This window comes from Pterocles gutturalis, unplaced genomic scaffold (genome assembly GCF_000699245.1).
Source record: "Pterocles gutturalis isolate BGI_N339 unplaced genomic scaffold, ASM69924v1 scaffold31930, whole genome shotgun sequence".
In the NCBI taxonomy this organism is placed as follows: Eukaryota; Metazoa; Chordata; class Aves; order Pterocliformes; family Pteroclidae; genus Pterocles; species Pterocles gutturalis.
Genome location: NW_010146857.1, coordinates 6,858 through 29,792, shown reverse-complemented (window position 1 = coordinate 29,792; position 22,935 = coordinate 6,858). Strand labels below are relative to the sequence as shown.

General features: G+C 38.1%; 1 protein-coding gene across 1 annotated transcript; it reads right to left on the bottom strand.

Annotated features, from left to right (window-relative positions):
- Positions 1–311: 311 nt before the first annotated feature.
- On the bottom strand, positions 312–16,256 carry HIF1A (hypoxia inducible factor 1, alpha subunit (basic helix-loop-helix transcription factor)). The gene is made up of 14 exons (XM_010085885.1): positions 16,071–16,256; positions 14,984–15,129; positions 14,798–14,882; positions 11,896–12,008; positions 10,612–10,814; positions 9,118–9,224; positions 8,787–8,934; positions 7,648–7,868; positions 7,182–7,462; positions 6,553–6,675; positions 5,936–6,330; positions 4,974–5,082; positions 2,071–2,197; positions 312–1,905 (listed from the first exon to the last, which is right to left on the bottom strand). The coding sequence occupies exons 1-14, from the start codon at positions 16,117–16,119 to the stop codon at positions 1,754–1,756; spliced, it is 2,259 nt and encodes a 752-aa protein (XP_010084187.1). The 5' UTR covers positions 16,120–16,256; the 3' UTR covers positions 312–1,753.
- Between the last annotated feature and the right edge of the window lie 6,679 nt (positions 16,257–22,935).

Here is a 22,935-nt window from a genome sequence, read left to right as displayed (position 1 = left end):
AAGGTTGTAGCAGTAGCATTGTGTTTTATGACAACAAAATGAGAAGAGTCACCTAGTCAAAGTTACTGAGTCAACAGCACAAGAACACAGAACAAGATTTATCATCAAGTACCAGCTTAATTTTTAATCATGCAGTTTTGTGATAAGAATCAATCTTTAATTGATAACTCCTGTGAATTTTACTTTTTCCTGCTTTCCAGTGTTACCTTGATAAAGCTTCCAGAGACAAGCCTTTAAGCTGTTCGTAAGAATCTTTCCACTCTAACACAAATACGCTGTCTCCTCACTTTCAAGTTTGCTAACTGGTGTGATAACAGATTTAGAAGTTTAACATCTTTGGCGAGCGGTAGTACAACACTGTCTAGGAGATTTCAGTAGGGAATAGGCTCAAATAATTAACGCAGAGATGTTACAATCAAAATAAGGAAGCTGTGATTTCCAATCAACTCTAAGTTAAAAAGGGAACACGGATGAACAATAACCACTAACAAAAATATAAATTATCTCCTTTCTCTCAGATAACACACTCCCCAAGGGGGCCTGGTCCACATATAGTTTATTGATGTAAGAAAACAATACAGTTAGTGTTAGATCCAACCACAAGGAGCAAAAGAATGAGTGAATGAAGCTTTTGTACAGTACATATAGGAAAATAAGATGTTTGTGACAACTATATATTTCTAAATAAAAAGGCTTCTAAATATATTCAAGTTATTGAAATCTACATGAAAACATATGGATGTTAATAGCAACAAGGTGCATAAAACCAAAACATCAAAATATTGAGCAACTCCATGATGTACTAGATAAAACTGCTAACAATGCAAGATGTTTTACAATCTGCTTGAAATATCACCTATACCACACAGGGTAAGCTGAACATTTAGATTTAAGATCATACACAATATTAGCATTAACTTCAACAACTACAGGCAGGGATTTTTTTTTTAAGCTGGCAAAGTGACTACTTTAAGAACATCAAATTCTCTCTAAATTGAGAACATATCCAAATAAAATGCTGCTAGCCCTTTCCAGATAAAGCCTTTCCTTTGACTAACCACACTCAATGAAGTCAAAAGCATAAGACAGCATTTATATTACGTGACTAAAATAATGACATAATCCAGGTTTAAACATTATTTCATAGGCAAACAAAAGAAGATTCTTCTTAAAAACTAGTTTTTATAAATGCAGAATATATTGCATGAGGAACTGCTGGTATTTTTTACGAAAATATATTGTGCGATTGTGGCTACAATGCACTGCTGCAAAGCATTGTTGTTTCTTACAAAAACTATTAAAATAAAAAACTATTTGAACATAAAGAGTAAGAGAGCACAAGTCTTCCAATTACCTAGGAAGAGAAGGATGGAAGTATTGCCAGTTTTTCATGTGTTGACATTTTACTAATGGTAAGTTTTGGTGACCAACTCCCCAGCCAAAAAATAAATATTTTTTTTTTTTTAATCAGGTGCATATTTCAAAGCTGCTATTGCAAGTGTGTTTTAAATGTAATGGACTTAAAAGTGTATGTACCAAAGAATTATAAAAATGCACTATAGTTTGAGTTATTGTTACATAAAGAACATATTAAAAAGACTGTCAAAATAAGTAGAAAGGGGATCAAAACTGAACTAACTGAATTAGTGCAGTACTGTAGCCAGGCTTCTAAAATCAGATATAGAAAATATAAATAGACTGCTTTAGGTCATGATTCACCAGTGTCCAAAAAAGGAACAAGTATTGTGAAAGCTCAGTTAACTTGATCCAGAGCTCTGAGCAGTTCTTCACCCTGTAGCAGGTTTCTGTTGCCTTGTATGGGAGCATTTACTTCACAATCGTAACTCGTGAGTTGGGGTAGTCCACTTTCATCCATCGACTGCCCTAGAAGTTTACTTGCTATGTCTAAAGAGGGAGGGGAAGGAGAAAAAGTGCACTTTATTCACCGTGCTTAACCTTTCCTCCAAAATTGTTCATGAAGGAGGTAAGTTCAGATATGTTTTTGCCACTCGGTTCTCTTTCACAGAGCCCCCCTCCACTCCCCTTTACATACTAAAACAAGATACTAACCAGTTGATAGTAGAATGATTGTCTTTTGCCCCACTCCACTATGACCACTTGTTTTGCATCCCTTTACACGTTTCCAAGCAAGTGATGCATTTCCTCCATGGTCACCTGTCTGCTGGAATAAAGACCCCTAGAAAGAAATAAAATAAAATCTTCTTTATTGAATACTGTATCCTTCTAGCCCGCCACATCCCTCTTCCAGACTAACAGTTCCTGTCAGTAATTACTAATGTAGGCATTGTTACAATTTAAAGTTCAGAACTTGGGGTGAAATGTATTTCCAAGTATACTAGCCTTGAAAATTATTTAAAATAAAACTGAATCAGATTTCAAGACATTACTTCCCTTACAGAAAACAATTACTAAATCCTGGTTATCATCAGTTACTATGCTCAAGATCAGCATGTACATGTACACACACACACACACACCCATTTAATTACCACTGCTCTTGTGTAAGCAAGCATCGGGTTTTCACTGAAATCTCTAATGGTTTTCTGCACTGGAATTAATAGTGTAGACAGGAGATTCAGGAACTTCAGTGGGTCGATTCTATCTAAATTTAAAGATGTCAATTCTGCTTGCGCTCCAGTTATTGCCACCAAGCCATCTGACCCAAGTCTTGTGGGGAATGCAGTCCTAAGCCATTCTATTGCAGATATGACTCCTTAGCATACTGTTTTGACAGCAGCACAGAAGACATGGAGATTAGAAAGCTTTTAAGGGCTCCATATAATTAGGATAAGTAAGAAGAAGCTGCCACTGAAACAGATGGGATGGAAGGAAAAAAAATGCCATCTTAGTATCAAGCTTGCTAGCAAAAGTAGTTGAATCCACCAAGTTTTGTCTTGTTAGTAGTACTGGCTGCTGCAAAAAGAGGAAAGGGTATTTCAGAATGCTGTCATTATCCTGAACACTTAAAATAGTAAAGAACATATGTTTTCAGGTTATAAAACATCCATGCAAGTCAAAAGGACAGCTGTACAATAGAAGTTACAGCTAAACAACTCAGACTTAGAAGCTGCATTTCATAGTAAGGTCAGTCACCTATATCATTGCTAGGTTTTGGGGTGTTTTTTTTTTCTGTGAATGCAATACAGCCCTTCATATTAAGAAAGATTTAGCTCATATCTTTTTCAATGTAATGATTCGAGTCACTATTTAATAATCTTACTATAAAACATCTTGCCCTTGTCAAATTCTCCTGTTTTCTAGAAAACTAAAGTAGTATATCACTGTTTGCAAAGTCAGTCCCACTTCCTTACAGCTAAAAAGTTACGGCAAGTTTTTGCACAATCCCAGAACAACACGTATTATAAGCCTGGATTTAAAATCATTTTTCTTCTGTGTGTGTGTGCAAGGCCTAGTTCATCCTCTCAGAAATCCATTGTGGAGAAAGAAGACAGCAAAAGCACTTGCTTGAAATAACATCAGTAAGACATGGAAAACTCAGCTTCTGACTGTGCAGAAACCATCAAAATATTTATAATGCTTTTGTCAGATATAGAGAAAATAAAAAGGTTTAGCAAAGGATGAAGTCTGAACCTATAAGCATTAAAAAGGCACCAAGCATAGAAGCCTGAACACTATTACGGCAGTTAATACAGAATTGCTTGTGTTCTGTGTATTTAATGACATCCCATGCTAGTTTGAATATTTTATCAGCACCACTATATGACAGCTGTAGCACCATCACATGAGGAAACGGCAATGGAAGGCAATAAAATTTCTTGCAGAGCTGTGAATTCTTATAGGGCTACTGGAAGCAACAGAAAAACATGCATGAAAGTGCAAAGCATTTAGCAAGTGAAAACAATGGCAAAAGTATGATTATTTGTTGGGTTTTTTTGTTTTAAATAAAGTCTGCTTGCCTCATAGAAAAATGTGGACATATAAAAGTTTTCTCAGCTCTTCTAGGGGGGAGCAATGATAAAGACAGTATACAGTGACTTGTCTCTTTCCCAAACCAGAATGCTAATAAAGGAATAATCCATACTTCAGAAGAAAAAAATAATCCTGCACTGTAAGACACGATGGATGACTACACCTAGGAGATGGACCACTAGAGAAACAAAGAATCTCAAAAGCTACATTGCAGTAAAGGAACTAAGAATTAACTGCAAAACTTGAGAGGTGGGAACTTGCAATGAAGGCAACAGGAGAGGTAACAGTATGTAATGGCAAAGCGCAAGATTTCAAAATACTAGGAACTGACAATAAGACACAAAGATTATGGAGACAAAATACCCTTGCAGAAAGTAACAAGCTGGATAGCCCCAATTAAGTGACACAAATCTAAGAATACCTAAAAAGTTTTTTTTTTAATAGCTAGGACAGATGATGAGCTACTCACAGATGCACCCACTAATACCAGATAGAGCGTGCATGAAATGAAAGCGGTAGTAATATACGTTTGCTAGGTTATATGAATTCTATTCCCTTATGGTTCAGATGGTCTCGTTATCTGATCAAATAAAGCAATCTCAGACTCGATGGAAAAATGAAAGCATAGAAAGAAACATAAGAACACTATCTGCAGTATTGATGAACATGAAAATTGAGTGCGAATTACAAAGTGAAATACATATGGCAGTTATAAATTTAAATGTGATGTCTTACATTTGTGCATATTCTACTGAAGAACACACATGTTCACAAAAGAGTACCTTCTACCTCATCAGAAAACGTGCTTGGGTACAGAGGGCTCTTTTGAAACAGCTGACAGTAAAAAAGAACTAAAATTGGATTATCTGCATATATGTGGGAATTTCACGATCGAACAATTATCTTGGATCCCAAGATTCCACTGCATACCAACAGCTAAACTCAGGAGACTACACTGATGCCTCATTTCAGAAATTGCAAGGTTAAAAGTGAATATTTTAAAACGGTAAAACAAAACTCACAATTCCAACTGCCTGAAAAAGTGAACCATCATGTTCCATTTTTCGTTTTCTCTGAGCATTATGCAAAGCTAGCATCTTTGGATTTAGTTCTTCATCCATTGCAGTAGATCTAAGAAAAATTGATTCAGGCTGTTAAGATGTTTCTACTACCCTCAAGCCATTCTTCTTTTGTGGACACTTATATACAATATCACAGAACTGAATTTATGAACTATACTACTTTTCTTTCATAATTGACTCACTTTAACAATCATTGTCTATGAGCATAGCAAATGTTAACTTTTAATCTTGCTGTGAAGCCCAGAACGAGTTATGACAAAAATGTTAAAGTCTTTGCAGAAAAAAAAAATAAAAAAGCATAAAAGTTCAGCAATTCACTTTCAACAGAAAGAAGGGAGGGAAGGGTGAGGAAAAGTCAGTTCTGAATATTTCTTTGTACACATAAAGCTTCTATGTATCAAAGGTCTGATGTTTGACTTGGTAGGATTTTCTATCGTGATAGTATCTGCTACAAATGCCACAGTCCATCATTATGAAATACGTCGCGCTTTAAAAGCAATACATGCAACACACAGGCTGCAGTCGCCTCTTACCTCATAACAAAGTGGACAAGAAAAGCACCAGAAATATTGTGTGGGTATAACTACTTGTAAATTGCCTACTGCATTCTTTTTAAAGAGGCTACATGTCAGATACAAGAGCAGAACAAAATTATGAACACAGTTTGCATATAGTAGCTGCCAATTACATAAGATGTTTATGTAAAAGCTACTGCAAAATTAACTTTAGGGAAGCTTACTATACAAGAGAACCCCAAAATAGTTTGAAATGTCCAAATTTAAAAATTTATCCATTTCTACTTTGAAGTAGAATGCCGAAGACAACGTACAACAGTTTTTAAAAATGTATTATGTCTAATTTATTGAACAGATACTAGGGCTAAAGCTTCGCTTTTAGAATACCTTTTATTGAGAGTGACTGTTATCAAACTGGGCGCTCCTGGACAAGACTTTTCGGTCTGATCCAATGTTCCTTTTCCTGCTCTGATTGGAGATGCAGTTCGACTCCTGTTCCCACCGTAAGGTGATGCTGGGGCACTACTCGTTTCATTCACTACGTGGACAGGAGATGAAGGAACAATTAGCGTCTTCACGTCATCTACCTGTTCTGCCACTGGTTTTATTTCATCAGCAGTACTTGATGGTGTCTGAGTCTGCTGAAATATGGTGATGGTGGCTGCACTTTGAGAGCCGGAAGAGCTGCTTTCCAGCGGAGATAGCTGATCAAAGGAGCGCAACTGGAAGTCGTCATCCATTGGGATGTAAGGAGCCAACATCTCCAAGTCTAAATCAGTTTCCTAGAAAAGACGAGAGGTGAAAATTATAAATATGAAGAACATCTCAGATATTACTTCATGGCTTCATTAAGGCTCTTCCTTTTACCAAATCCTTCAAATTTTTTATAATTTATTTTAATAAAAAAATTACATAAGAGGAAGGAGGTTCCTGAAGACATTCTAAGAGAAGCACATTGAGAATAAGTATTAAGGTGATACAGAATTTAAGTTAATGTACATTACCTGAGTAGAGAATGGATTTTTTGCTTCTGTATCTATTGCAAAGAGTTTCTCCACTAATTCCAGTTTGAATTCATTTGCCATATCATTATCCACATCAAAGCAGTAGTCGTTGGGACTACTGGGCTGTAAAAACATTTTGAGTGCAGTTTTAAGTTTCCGTCATTACAGATTCTCTGAAAAATGTTCTAATGTAAAAACTAATTCCAGGCTGTAGTTACACAAAATTAAAATGGGAAAGGAAAACACATTTGTCAGTATACACTCAAATTCACCCCACTTGGGAAGCACGTGATTAGCTGGAAACTGGGACTAGCCTCTACAGTAATTTATTGCAACTAATTTGCTGTTTGTAAAAGTTCTCTCTGAACCATACTTTTATAGAAAGATCAATCCCAAGCTCTTCTTGTTTCTATCAGGTGGTATTGCATGCATTTGAGAGACTTGCTTTAATGAAAAGATAATTCTCAATATGAAAACTGATCTTTTTCCTCAGATCACAGCATGAGCTTAGCTTAGTCACAACTTAGAAATAATTTTCAATTCCTGTCTTGGCTGCATACTTGACCAGATTTGCTCCACAAGCCCAACAGCACATCTATTTTAATGTGTATCCAAATTATGGAACTAACCTCAGGTGAACTTTGGCTGGTACTTGCATCAGAAGGGCTGGTTGGTTGCTCTTGCACCTGAGGCATGGTAAAAGAAAGTTCAAGTGGCTCTGTGTTTGGCTCCAGCTTTGATACAACTTCTCTATTGAGTGCAGGATCAGCATTGCTACGAAGTGGCTTTGTAGTTTCAGAGGCAGGTAGTGGGGACATTGCCATATTTATATTCTGCAATTTCTCACTGGATGAGGGGAGCATTACATCATTATACAAAGGAACTTCATCACACTGTTGTTCATCAGACTCTATAAAAATTAAAAGAAACCATCAGCCTAAGTAACAATACTGAGCGTGTCTACGGACCTCATTAAATTTAAACAGTGGCTGAAATACCACTAGGCAAGTGATATGGGGAGGTTATTTTTTGGAATTTACTGTAAAACACTAACTCTACTAATTACCATGGTCTCCAATTTAAACTCACACCCACCATTACTGCTGAAATCCAGAGAGATAATTGTGTCTCCGGCAGCTGGGGCCAGCACAGTTAAAGCATCTGGTTCCTGTTTAAGTTTTTCAAAAAGGTTGTTGGTATCATCCAGGTCATCTTTGCTGAATATTTTGGTCATTTTCATATCAGGAGACTCCACTGGTTTCAGCATACACTCAGTTTGTCCAAGGGAAAAAATCAAGTCCTTCTGAACAATTCCACTGTCAGGGAGAGAGGAAGATGAATGTTAAAGAACAACTAAAAGGAATAAACTTGGGCTTAACATTTTTGTAAGCTGCAGAAAAACAAAAAAACAAAAAAACAAAAAAAAGACCAAAAAATCCCCATCAAAACCACCACCCCACAAAATTACCAGGATAGGAGCTTTAAGAATTCTATTTTTCTTGCTCATTCTTTCCTCAAATGTAACAGACAAAGCAAGCACTAATTGTGGTGCCATCAAAAAAAGTAACAAAAACAAACATGCTTTTCTGGAAGCATTGAGAAAGTAAGAAAAAAGCAAAAAGCTAGATAGTTCCTGAAACACTTTTCTTTTGTTTTAAACAAACATACAATATGTTGATGGATGGATACTGATACATTCGCAAAAGCTTTGAAAAACTAACAACTATTATACAATTGCAGAAAAACAGTCAACAAGTTGTCTTCTGTTGAAGCTTTCAATTAAAGGAGGAATTCTAAGGAAGAAGAAGATAAATTAGATAGAGAAAAACACTGTTACTGCTGCTTTGACTCCACAACTGAAAGTTATTAGTGAAATTAACTCCTCCAGGCTGCAGACAAAGATTAGAGGGTTGTCTAGGATGCACACAAATTCTCAAATTCTTTCACCACAACAGTCCAGAAGAGGCTGGCCCTATACTCATTTGCCAGCAAGAGATCTTCCCACTGACATCACTAGATCAAAAAAAAGTGTTTTGTTTTCAAATACAATTCTTAATCCTAGGACTGGCAGCATTCTAAGCAAAAATTTCACTGATAGGAAAAATAGTAACATCATAACATATTTAACAGGGGACTACATTCTCAGTTGAAAAAAAAAGACATAGTGCCATCAGTATCTGACTTTATCTTCAATAAAAATGATGACAAAGGATAGTGATGTCCACTCGACTTACCTCAACACATAGTTTACACACACTATGCACTGTGGCTGAGAATTCTTAGTGTTGTATATAACAGTTGCTTGAGTTTCAACCCAGACATAGCCACCTTGTTTAGCAAGCATTCTGTACTGTCCTGTTGTCACCTGCCCTTTTGTGAACACTAAAAGCAGAAAGGACACCAGCTTTAATTATAGGCAGAAAAAAATGAAACCATTTAAGATAAGTATTCACTGCAGATTCATTTCTGCAATTAAAAGAAAGCCCTTGTTCCTCTGCTGCTTTCCCCCGGTGCTGTATCTCATCTCTTGTTGTTGGAGGGCTTTAAATACATCTTGCCACTTACTGTCATGGTGTGTTTTGGTCAGATGATCAGAATCCAGCGCATGATAGTACTCATAGATTGAGCGACCCAGGAGTTCCTCTGGCTCATACCCCATCAACTCTGTAATTCTTTAAAACAAGGGGAAAAATTGCTAAGTAATAGCAGACATGGACTGGCACAAATACTAGAGCATTTGAATGCTTGGACATCTAGAAAGATCCAAAGAGTCACTTCCACACACATTAGCACCAGTTTTGCTTTACTGGGAGTTTTCACTTTGAAATAAATTGCTATTTTTTCTGCTTCTTTAAAAGATATATTTCAGCAGGCATAGGATTTTACTTCTCATTGAATATTTATAAATCATGTTCTGTGGTAGACAGGATTAAGTAAATCCCCGCTTTCTAGACTTTTTTTTCTTGAAAGCAGACTGGCTACTTATGGACTAGAATATCCAGCTTACACAAGTATGAGAATCTAATAAAATAACAAAGACAAGTTTCAACAGTTTTAAACCTGCAACTGAAAGAAATTAGGAATCAGATTTATTCTTCCCACTGTCAACCACTGCCAGCTTTTAAAGCAAGCAGTATTTTCTTCAGCCCCTAGAGGGCAGCGCTAACTAGGGAAATGCTTTTATTTTGCCCTATTCTACATGCAGCGTGACCAAATAAGTACCTTTTATTGTGACACCATCAGTCCTAGAAAAGTCAAGTTACTGCAGAGGACAGAAAATAACCTGCACTAACATCTCTTTGCATCTAACTGCAGCAACTAATTAGAAGTTTGTTTTTGTTATAAAGAAAACGAAACAGGCAGTAACAATACCCAATTAAAAACACTAAAAACCCCAAACAACAAAACACCTCAGGCCAATCATTTTCTTCGTTTCTGTTTTTCAAATTTGTCAAGCTAAGTCTCCAGAGAACAGTAAGAGCAGTCTTACATATTTGACTACATCCATGATGTGTACCAGAACGCAAAATCTCATTTTTAACAGCAGATGTATTGAAAGTACAACTGAACTTTAGCGGCCTGTTTGGACCAGAGAAAGCAGACACTGATCTCGAGGAAGAGAGTAGCAATAAAATGTATCTGGCAAGCATTACACATGCACTCTTTTCAGTCACCAAAATGCACCACCATCCTTGACAAACCTAAAATCCTCCTCTTTTTTCAGTGTACAGAAGTATCTTCTCACTTCAATTTCATTTCTGCCACTGAAGACCAGTTTGAACAGGCAGCTAACTGCAGGCAAAGGATTTATTCCAAAGTAATAACCCTATACTCTCCTTTAAAAAGCCAGATTTAAAAGCCAGATTTTCAAATCTGGCTTTTAAATAAAACATCCTGATCAGTTATTAAAAGCCAAAGCATCCCAGTGACGATTCTATTACACAGATGAATCAAGTTAACGAGTAAGACTACGTAAATGTATCAGGCCAACATTAGCCACATGTACCAACCCTGCAAATCCTTCAAATGATTTTTTTTTTTAAGTACAATATGCATTACCTTTCATCACAATAGGAAAATTTCATATCAAGACTGTGACGACTGAGGAACGTTTTACTGTCCAAGGGGACCTCAATGTTTGATGGATGAGGAATAGGTTCACAGATCAACACCAGACACGTCATGGGAGGCTTTTTGTAGCCACAGTGAGTTTGATTACCGCATGTGTCGTATACACGGATGTGTCCAGTGCAGTGGAGTACCTACGGGAAAGTTATATTTTAAGAAGAGACCAGGTTCCTGTCTGTCAGACAACACAACTGTATTTCCATGAGCACACTCAGAGTGAAGTCCTTCCCCTCCCCACCCCTCGAGGTGATAGCAACAACAGAAAGGCAGCAGTGCTTTCAGATGGAGGGAGAGCAGCAGTTCTCCTCCTCACGCTACACTGACTGTGATGAGTACACAGGCTGCCAACTCTTTCCTCCCAGGTGCTGGCTGACGCAACGCTAGACATTTCTGCATTTCTGTGCACTGTTCTTCTTTGAAAGTTACATTAATGACGATGCTGATAAGCAATTGCCTCAGCAGAATGTATCTTAAAATTTATGGTAATCGTAGCTACCTACATTTTAGATCTTCTCAAGAGATGTTCGAAATCAAATCTATTCTTCAAAAGATAAGAAGTTTTGCATTTTGTGGTTTTTAGGGTTTTTTCAACTATTCTGACATAGGAACTGTTCACAGACAGCAGCAAAGGAGTTGTTTGGTCCAGAATAACAAAATTCAAGTTACAAAAGAGAACTGTGAGCCATAATACCACTCGATACACTAAAAGGTTACTTTTTGTCCAGAGGAGAAAATGCATTCACTGCAGAGTTATTAGGCTGGGCCTTTTGTTCCATCTGTTAAAAAAGGGATAGCCAGCAGCTTCAGAAAGAATGGTATTCAAGTCCTTCAGAGAGACCTCAACTGTCACATTATAGTGTCAAATCAAAAGAAATCAGGTATCAGCATAAGTGGCGTCAAGTATGTTTTTTTCTCAGAGGAGAAGGCTTTATGCAAACATATTTAGTAATTGTAATTTCTAATAAGTAAATGATCTCTAGCTTAAAATGGAGAATTCATTACGAGACTTTTGAAAAACTAATTTTAAAACATTGTTTCAGTTACCTCCATGATGTAGTCAGCATTAAAATTCAGCATACTGAAGCACAATCATTAAATTAAATACTTACTGAAACTCAAGCTCGTTACATTTAGTAAAAATGTTGAAATACAGTGAGTTATGACATCTGAAGAGGAAGCTGCCAACCTATGTAAATATTTTTTTGCATTAGTTACCTTCCACGTAGCAGACTTTATATTCACTGTTCTTCCCCTGCTAGTCAGTGTACACTTCATTCTGAGAAAAAAGCTCCGCTCTGTGTTTTGCTCTTTGCCCTTTTTCACAGGACCTAACAAAAGCAAATAGTAAACCAATTCTTAAGCTTTTGGATCATCTTCCAAAGGCATAAAAACCCCCCATGTTATAGAACTCTAAGACTAAGGGAAGACCCAAAAAATAAATTTAAAAATTGATAAAACTAACAGCACTTTCTACAAGGACACTTTTCAGAATGAGCTTCACTGTGAGGTTGGCAAAAAGCTGAAGTTTCAGTGTTTTAAGATCAGTATCTTATTTGTTGCCAAATTCACACACTCTAGATTTCAGGAAAAAGGGGTAGGGAGAAAGAGAAACTGAAAGCCTATTTACTGTATTTTAAAATTGTAATAGGACAAGAACAGCATATGCAGAATGGGAAGTACTGTTGCGCTGGTTTCCACCGAAATACATCAGTAACTCACTGTGGGGAAGTTCAAATCAAAGAGGTTTTGGGTCCGTAATTTTTTAGGACTGCAGTATTTTAAATTTTTCAATTCAGAATTTACAACTACTGTTTACATGCATCAAAGTATTTCCACAGTGGTTTACAGTCTTAGAGTAAACAGGGACCAAGTTTTTAAACACATTATTAGCATTCTTGTGAGAAAAAAAAAGTTTTTTAGCTTTATTTGCTAACAGCAAACTTTAAGTTAAGTTTTTGCCTTTACAGGGGAGAACCTTTCAGAGTCAATTACTAGCTAGGCTATTCTGGGCAGAGAAAATGCAAAGTGATCCTATCAGGAGCACTGCAAGCAGCTCGGTGTGTGTGGAAGAAGGAAATAAAGCACCTAGGATAAGGAGCAGTGGAAGAGCGAGTTTGCCGAGGAGGAGTGCTAAGGAGTGAGGACTGAATCATGGCAGAGGGTGGAAGTTTAGAACCTGTGAGCTTACTTCTGATACAAGTTTATACAATAATTTGCTCTCGTCCTCCAGAGACAATAGTAGCTATGAAATTCTTCATGGTGTCTTTCACTGCAGCTACTAGTTTGACAAAATTAATCAGAAAACCGTGAAAGCCCCTATGCTACATTCTCTATTGCTTCTAGCAAAGACACAGGGTAATGAGGACAAGCCTGCTTTATGCCACATCAAAATATCATCAATGAAGGAGGCAGGGAAAAAAAGAAAAAAAGCAGAGTTCAGAGAAGCAGCCCAAACTTATCTAACTCAGTATGTTTCTTTGAGAGTTAAACTAATTCAGAAATTCACAGCTGAACATCACACAGCCTTATTGTTACCACATCCTGACTCTTAAGGCTCTGCTTTAAGAAGCAATGTAAAAGATGGAGCAACTTTCTCAGGTCTGATTCAGCATTGGACATTATTTTTAAAATCACCACCTTTGAAAGTTTAAAAAGCAACTTCATAAAATCAGAATGCAGTTCAGTTTCTGCCCATTACATTTATATTCATTTGCACCTGTACAATCCCAAAGGGGAGTATTTGATACTCAATTCAAAACCAAAATAACTCCACTGATGTAAAAGCTGCAGTAGAATTCAACCTGGGAATATTAATAAATATAAAAAGTGTTCTATTATTACTGTAATTTAGACTTATGTCTGCCAACTTCATTTGCGAAACAGATTTTGTAATAATGCTTTCCAGACATCTTATTCCAGTCTGGCCAATTCAGACACGCTAGAGTTGGTTTGCATGAAACTCAGTAATGTGACATTTTTAAGGATAAGCTTTTGCAACAAGACCAGTTTTTACACAGCTTTAGTGAAGTTGTTTTCCCACCCTGCCTCCCAGATGCGTTACTGTATTCCAAAAGCGGGGAGGTGGGGGAGTCTCATCTAGCTTTAGAAACATACTTCAATACTAATACAAGTTTTGAAAATGCTTATAAAATCAAAGTCGGGGCCCTTAACGCTGTGATATCTTATCAGGTCTCTTCCAGTGAATTAAATTGAATGACAACATAAAAGACTTCTGTTTTACAGTGTTACATGAAAGCAGAGGTCAGGCTTGGTAATTTATCACTATCTAGATTCAGAGTTCATATAACCCTTGTTTGATGAAATAGGAATTGGAGAGGTTGGATTTTAGAGTTCTAACAACCGAGTAAAGCAGATTTGTTTGGAGGCATGCAGGCTGCCAAGTCTTTATAATCATTAACAAACCTTCAGAAGACATAAAAGCAGTAATTCATGGGTGTTCGTTAAATTCAAAAGCATACAGAATATGTGAACACTGTGTTCTACTCCGTCAGATGGAGAAAAGAATCAGAAATCTCTGAAAAGATACCAATTTCATGCACCAATTAAAAGGTGCAGAAAAGCATCAATCCCAAAGCCCTTTTTGGGGCTGTCCAACTATTCCCCAATTAATTTTTCAGTGCCCTAAATATAGTATCTTTTTTGTTTCTTAAGTAAACCACCACAGATTTCTGCAAGTAAGCATTTGCTTTTACATTGTCCTGTAAAGGCAAGCCCAGACCAAGACAGATGCACCAATTTAACTTCTCCGTATCCTTCTACGGCAATCGCTTCAGATCATTCTCATTCAACCTACCTCTAATTTTATTCCTGTAGGCAGGCTAATTCTTTGAACCCCCAACAACTCTGTTTTAGTCATTCATTTTGTTCAGATTAAAGAGTACTAACGAAGTCTCATCTCTCCTACAAGTAGGACATTGCCAAAATATTCTGGTTATTTCTGTTGTTAGTATCTCTGAACAAAGTTTATTTTGAAGTTTAAGCAGCAAAACATACTAGTTTATTCTCTCAACACCTTTTTCTGGCAGATATCCAACTGTACTAATGCCAATAGGAACAACCCATAAGTAACATAAATTGATTTTTTTGTTCTTCTCACCATTTCTGTGTGTAAGCATTTCTCTCAGCTCTTCATGGTCACATGGATGAGTGAAATCAAACACACTGTGCCCCGTCAACTCAAACTGCAAAAAATAAGAAATATACGGGTGTCTAACTTTACATACACAAAAATCTAACCACCTTTACAGGTTTGAAGCAGTCTTAGGAAATGTCAGTGTTTCACCTGAGTGAGTCCCATACACTTGTTCACGTTTTCAGACATGTAAATCATGTCCCCATCTTCAGACAGAACCATGACAAATCCATCAAGAGCTTTCAAGTAGAAACAGTTCAGTTCCTTCTCCATTTTGGCTTCTGTCTCCAGCTCACCTACAAGCAGCCACACATTTTAATTTAATTAACTATCAGCCATTCTTCCCTTACATCAGGAATAATTTCTGGCACTAGTCTGTAAGAAATCAATCTTGCAGGACTGTTCAAAACCAGTATAATTCACTTAGATAAGTGATCAATTAAATTCTTCAAGCTCTAGTAATGGTATCACAAATCACAGAAAAATCAGAATGAGGTTAACCCTCTGCTTTTATGCAGAAACCAGTAAGCCTTCCACCTTAAGGAAAAAGTCTACGTGGCAAAAACACCACCCTTTACCTCAAAAAGGCATTACAAACTTTTCTCAGTGGCTTCCTAGGAGACATTTCAGAGTACAGCTACCAAAGTTACTCCTCCATACAGTATAGGCAGTCATGCATGAGCACAAATAACCAGTACAGCATCCATGGCATGCTACACAGATACTGGTTCACAGCTAACTCATATACTCCTGTAGTTGCACGGGGAGGTGTAACTGCAGAGACAGACATATCCTTGGCTAACTTCACCTTCAGTAGAGTATAAGTTACAAAAAAATTCCTTGCAGTTTATATTAAGGAGAAACACCTACAGTTTGCTAATAGCAGCCAGCTGTGCGCTAACCACCTACAGTTTAGTAAAGCACAGCTGGAACGAAAAACCCCAGGGGGAAAAGAGGGTTAAATCAAAGAAATTAACTTTGAGAGAAGGATCAAATGAGACTGAAAACAGAACTATGGCTGTGATAAGCCAACTAGTATCATCAGAATAGAAAGGGAAAAACAAAGTCCATATTTTTCTTGTGCCGTCACCAGTAGCCTATTTCTACTGTAAGGTCTTCCACCTTTCCATAGAGAGCATGCAACTATTAATGTATTTAACTGCTGACAGGTTTTAGAAATAGCTTCTTTAATATACCTCCAGCCCCTTTTCCAGATTCTGCTACATTATTCACTTACCAGCATCTAGCAGCTTTCTCATGCGCAAGTAGCTGATGGTCAGTCTCATAATGGACGCCTTGTCCAGGTGTGCGCTCACGGTGTGGGGCAGGGGCAGCTGATGAGCAAGCTCGTAGAATACTTCCGATTCCTTGCTCCTCCGACATCGGGCTGCATCTCTTGACTTCTCTTTTCTGCGTTCTGAGCTAATCCTATATAAAGAAAGTTTGGGGTTAATAGAGGAAACAGTTCTCTATGTGAGTTAAACTTGAAACTAAGCTACCCAGTAGCCAATTAACCCGTTATCGAGGTTGAATAATTTAAAACCTATAGATTAAGAGTGTGAATGTAATTCTGCGTATAGAGTTCTGCTGTGGTTGGGCTCTGCCAGAACTAAATTCAAACCTACAGTCTTCCAACAAGATCAGTTCTCAGAAGAGACATCTACGTATTCAGAACCGTTCCTGAACTGCTTATCTCGTACCTCGGCTGCTGCCTCTCTAGCCTCCAAATCCTGTTTCCTTCCTCTCTCCTAAACCCTTAAGTTCATTCAACATACTACAGCGTAAGTTACTTCCAGATCGATTCTCCAGCAGTACTGTGCACACTCTCCAAGTTCTTCCCTTTTACCATCCTTGCAAAGCCTACCAGGTCAGATAAGCAAGGACACCGATATAGCACGAGGTATCCTGCTTTTCAAGTGATTCAAAAAGTCCCTTTCCCAGCTCTCTTCCTCCAGTGCAGCCCCTCCCATAGTCTCCCATATACTGGCAAACTCCAGCGGTAAATAAGTTGCCTCACTCTCAGCCCACTGCCTCTGTTAGACTCGCCTGCCCCAGGACGCCTGGAGTAAAGGACAGCTCACAAAGAGCAAGCACCACAACAACCGACACTCTCCGTCAGTCGATAACGCAGATAGTTCTCCCTTTGCCCAGTATCCACACCCATTTACGTTTGTCTTATGCATCTGTCACATGAGTTTTGAAGCATTTTGAGGTGGGAAGTCCAAATTTTTCTTACACTTGAACAAAAACTCAGTGCTGCTGTGGTCCCCAAGGAAATCACACCACTGCAGTTAAATGTGCTTTTATTTTTAAACGAATGATACAAAAGCATACAGTATTATTGTCCATTTTTCTTTTTATACATTTATGCCTTCTGAAGGCATCTTCATTTTGCACACACCTGAGATACAAAAGGCAGTTGCATTAAACTGTAGGATCCTCTTTTTTCCATTGACTTTCAAGAAAGTTGCAAGATTAAACAATGCCTATAAACACTGCTTTTATAATTCAAAGCTGGATGTCTTTTAATGTTATCACAAAGAGATCAAGCATCACTAGCTGAAAAAGACAGAAAATAAAAAACTGCATTGTTTACTACCAACAGTCTAGGAATCACTTTTTTCAGATTTCACTAGACTTAAAAGTCATGTACTACCACTGCCAAATTCACGTTGCTAAGTCTGCGGATCGGTGCAGAAACACTTTAATTAGCACACACCTTGTGAGAGGTATCACAAATGACAGAGGAAAGCTATTCACAAGCTGATATTGCCTGGGAAATATCAACCAAAGTCCAAGTAAGCAGTCAAATACATACTCAAAGGAACACGTTTTCAGTCCTTTACCTGATGTGCTACCCACAATAGCCCAAAACCTGCTTAGTTTGTGCAGGTACACACGAGAGAGAAATACTATTGAGACTGACAATGGAAGCATGAATACCTTTAAACATGAAAGAAGTTTAATAAATTCTGATAAAGACAAAGTAAGCCAACAGAATTTCTCCTGTGATCGCCTTCATTTTTCCCAGCCTCATAAAACTGTACAGCATCCCCACAGACCCCCACTCCCACCATCCTCTCGTCCCAGTCCCTGCAACTGCCAGCAGAAGGAAGTGCTAGAAGCTTGATTTTCAGAATTGTAAGTTTTACAAGAGCTAAGAACAGGGTTATGTTTTATCCTTTGGTGGCAAAATCAGGCTACTAGATCACAGAAATACTATTTCTATGTAATGAGAAACATTAATAAATCAATGTAATATTAATGGACATCTTTGGAAAACTAACTTATGAGCATTACAGTAATAAAAAATTCCAGACATACAATAATTCCATCGATTTCTGTGAATATATGATCATGTTCCTCAGAACGGTAGCCTAAAATATCTGGTATTTCCCATCTTGCAGATGTTTTCACATTCAATTTCCCCATGACAACAGATGTTCCTGCTCTAGTCATGGATACCTTGGTCTGAGAAGCTTGAGGCTCCTGACATACAGATGTATCCAGAAACAACCATTATGAGAAGAAGTCTGACCTTTAACAATACAGAAAAAATATTTTAGCTGTATAACCTAATTGATTAAACATTTCTTACTGAAGACAAGCCTCAAGGACCTTTTCTCTTAGTGGGAAACTAAGGGTGGAGGTGAAAAACATCTGGATTCTCTTTGTCCTCTTTCTTGGACCACAGATTTCACTGACAAAGGTAAAACAAGGAATTATGCTGCCTTAGACAGATTCACCTTTCTCCCTCTCATTTTAATTTGTTCGCTACTCATTCAAGATCCCTCCACCTGCAGAAATTTCCTCCTACAATAGAAACTCAAAGGAGAATCACTGAAGTATTTTCCATCTGTCTAAATGCCTACAGTTTTGTCACAGCTTCCTTTTCAGCTGCAGACACTCTGAAGTTAAAAACCCGTGCTTTGCAACAATGCTGTGCGCTTCAAGTCTTCAAGCAAGAAATGAAAATAAACGCTAACGTCACAAGTTGCGATTTCAGCCCTTTCCCTTGTATTTTCTTTCTGAAAGATTAATGTTTGTGAAAAATATTTCAGCTAGTTTATAGATTTTTTTTTTTTTGCCTAGTTTTAGCACACTTAGTAGCAGACTTCAACATAAACACTCAAAACTTCTCCCAACCATAGAATTATTAATGACAGGCTGAAACGCTGCACAAATCGAGCTCATAGAGCCTCCGTTAAAAATTAATCCTGGAGTAAGAGAATCAAGTGCTGCCTTCTGGAGTGCTGCCTGACTTTGCGACGAGCAAAACTCAGATGCCATACTAGTACCAACCGGTGCTGTCCAAGCAGCCGTCTCCTCTGCCTCTTACCAGGTATTTCCTTTCTAGAAAGTCTACTACTATAGATAGATATTTAAACTGTACAGCACAACAGTTTGCTATTTTTAGCTGCTGCTTAAGACTAAGCTGTAACCCATCTGAGTAAAACCCAGCCATTTAAATAGGAAGATTAACTACCAGCTTCAAAGAGCATTTCTTTAATGGATCAAATTAATAGGGAAAAGGTCTTTCACAAATGAGGTTTAATGACCAAGTGAAGTCAGAGTTGCCTCAACATGGGATGTCACCAAATAATAAAAAAAGCAAAAAAAAAAAAAAATCCTTTACCGTTGCAACTACTCTAAGCTTTGTTACTTCTAACTGCACAAAGTAAATGAAAAAGCACACAATCGCTGCGTGTACCTGCCCACAAATTTCTGTGTGGTCAAAACAGTGAGATGGCAACTGGCACAAAATCAATGTCAGTAAGTAATATAATTTAAGAGATCTTTTCAGATGTGCCCATGTGTAAAAGTCACGGTCTTCACAACAGATATACCATTCTATAGCGACAACAGGAACCTGAGCTCCTGGAAAATAAACCCCAAACTTAGGAGCTGTATTGCAACCTTCTGCTGTCAGTCTTACACGAAAGAAAAACACCTAAAGACTCAGAAATTCTCAGCTGAAGATAGATTATACGTGCAATGAAAATATCAGAAATACCAGCACCAGACAGGAAATTGCATGCATTTTCAGGTCCGATGTTTCCTGCACAATTTCAGTGCCAGACATTCATTTCCAGTTTGTATTTCTGCCACCAGAATACAGAAGCAGAGAGCAATCCAAAGCAGGTTATACACCACAGCTTACAGAAAGTAGTGTTTCACTGACAGTTTTACACACAATACCTATTTCACCACCTATTTAATCACAATACCTATTTCACCACCAAGAACTGAGAGCTCAGCTGAAGGATATTACTCAGGCTCCCACTCACTGCCTCAAATCAAAAAGGCTTTAAAATATGGCAAGATGAATATAAACCAAGTTTTACAGCAAGCAAGAATTGGCCCAACAGCCTTCAGAACAAAGCGTGCCTGCAGCAATCCCCTGTGTACCAGTTACAGATGTTAACACGGCCTCTGTGCTCAAGTGTGCAATTCCTGGAATTATGGGCCAGAGCATCTCTCAAACAATATATTGTTCCCCCTACCATCCCAAAGACTCCTCTGCCCACCACTATAAGTGATTCTCCAGCCAATCTTCTAAATACAGCCCACAGTTTTCATCTCCTCAAGTGTAAAACTAACCAATGGCCACATTTAAACCCGACTTGTTTCTGTTTATTTACCACCAGTAACCAAGACCAAAAAGAACCCTGGAAAATGACATCAGGAACTTTGTCTCCTAGTTTCTTAAATCATCACCCAGCATCAAGGAAAATTTTACATTGTGTACACATTACAAATTTCCTGTATGTTGCTTTATTGCTGATATATGTTTTCTAGCCTCTCTCTCATTATAACTTACTATTTCTTTAATTTTTCCTTATACATGTTTCTAATTTCCATGTAAAATAGGTATTGTGTATGTGTTAATTAATCCAGGTTCATCTTTCCAGATGATCCACGTTTTGAGCACATTCTAAAAATATAAGCATCTTCTCACATTGCAATTCACATTTTTCTAATTGTTACCTACAATCAATTAGCTTAGTATTTATCACAGTATCTGTTCTTAAACAGTTTCACAGAAGTACACCGTGTGGAAACAATGTAACACAAATGAATAAAGTGCCTCAAATCCAGGAACATCGCATTATTGAACTTAAAACTAGTTTTCATCTCTGACATTAATTCCCATCATTTGCCAGTACAAGACTGCATACGCAATGCTTCCCTGTTAGATACAACCCTTCCCAAGACTATCTGGTACTGGAAATATCTGGCTTAGAAATGGAGTCACAAAGACAGTACCCACTGTAACACAGCTGCCATTTTTCTTCATTACACAAAAAAAAAAAAAAAAAAGTGGCAATTACAATAATACATCAACAGTATATGTCACTGTGATGGTACTGAAACTTAGAAGGTAGAGCTTGAAGTGGCCTCGTATTTAGCTTTTAAGGTTGAATTCATTCCATTCCTGCAGTTGGTACAAAACTTGGTTGTCTTTTCCTACCTACCTAGCCTGAAACAGATGCTGCTGCCAGGGCAGCTGTATGAGACGGGATGCCATTCCTGATTTGCAGCCGCAGCCCAGCTGAACACCCCAACACAGGTATCGTTACAGCAGCGTAACTGGCTGCGTTCATAGGGACCATGTGAAGAGCTCAACCCTGAGCACGTCCGTGCCAAGCACTCTCGCCTACAGCACCACGGCACACCTCAGCCAACAAAACCAACTACAGACGAGCTCACTTAAAAGATGCAGATGCCAAAGAGCATATTACAACTGAGTTCCACCCTTGCGACTGCGCTGAATATACAGTCGTTCGATTTTCTTCACTGTTTGATAGATCTTTATTTTGTCCAGAGCTGCTAGCTTCAATACTTGCTAAATTATTCTTCCTTCCATGGAAGGAAGTCCCAGGCAAGCCCAGTGGTTACCACAGAGAACTAAACCAGTGTAACTCAACTTCCCTAAAGACGACTCATACAACAAATGGGTTTATAATGCAACAGAATATCACTCAAATCCAGTTATTTAAATATATGGTGAGATAACGATGCAAGCATTCTTAAAAAAAAACAAAACACACCCAAAAAAACCAAAAGCCCCTCATCTTCCACCTGGCATAGACAGAAAATATGCCAATTAGCCCCCTTATCCCCTTAAAAATACTTCTTAATTTAAGTTGATCAACTTCAACCAGGGCTGTAGTATTAACACTATCAAGTCCTGAGATGGACCCGCACAAACCATCACCCAGAGGCGCAGGCAGCCCCGAAAGCCCCGTTCCCTCTCGCCTCCCAGCCCCACAAGTAAGGTACTTGCCTGGCCTGGCCAGCAGCCGAGACGCAGCAGCCCACCACCCCAGACACAGCAGCACAGACTGCTCATCGCTCGGCAGCAAATGGTAACATAGGTTATGAGTTACAGGTAGGGGAACTGGATCCACTACAGTCAGTCTTACAAGGGAGCCCCAGTCTTTGCTGTTTAAACACAGGAAAAGCCAGGCAACGGAGCGGGCAGGAAAGGGGCCAGAGGACCAGCTTCATCTCCTGTGCTGGCTTGTGGGGCTACTCGTTTCTGGCATCCAAACAGTCCTCCGATAGCGGGGCAAAGGCATTTCAGACTGTGCTTTAAAACACTTGTTGCAAAGTCTCAATTTTTAGTTCAATAGGCAGGCTTTCGGGAACTGCAATATATCTGCAAATTCTCCATAAGTTTTACTTTTCCCACATCGGTTAGGAGGGGTGCACTTTCCTTCTACAGCTCCAAGGCAGAATTAGCACCATCTCTCAGCTACCAGGTCACGATGAACTCTGGGTTACAGCTCTGCCTCTTCTTGCTTTGACATGATTTTCCTTTTAAGTATTATTGCTTTCACCATTATGGACAATTTTATTTACCAATTATCGTTATTTTATAGTCTAGGGAGACTTTTATAGTGCAGGGTTCTTGTGAGGAAAATACCAAACAAAAAACCCCACACACAAATCTCATGTGTAATCGCAAGCATGTGATTTTCTAGAAGAAAATCTTGCTCATTATGAATTAATGAACATCACAGCCCAGTAATTCAACACAGGAAAACAAATCAGAAATTCCTTTCACGCAGTAAGAAAGATTTTAAGAAGATTTAACT

What these genes read in the sequence shown, in the direction of transcription:
- HIF1A (XM_010085885.1), bottom strand. Translation starts at nt 16,119, where the DNA reads ATGAGACTGACCATCAGCTACTTGCGCATGAGAAAGCTGCTAGATGCT. An exon ending in GACCAAAACACACCATGACA is followed by an intron (nt 8,935 to 9,117) that starts GTAAGTGGCAAG and finishes TTCTGCTTTTAG; the next exon opens with TGTTCACAAAAGGGCAGGTG. An exon ending in TGTGTAAACTATGTGTTGAG is followed by an intron (nt 7,869 to 8,786) that starts GTAAGTCGAGTG and finishes TCTCCCTGACAG; the next exon opens with TGGAATTGTTCAGAAGGACT.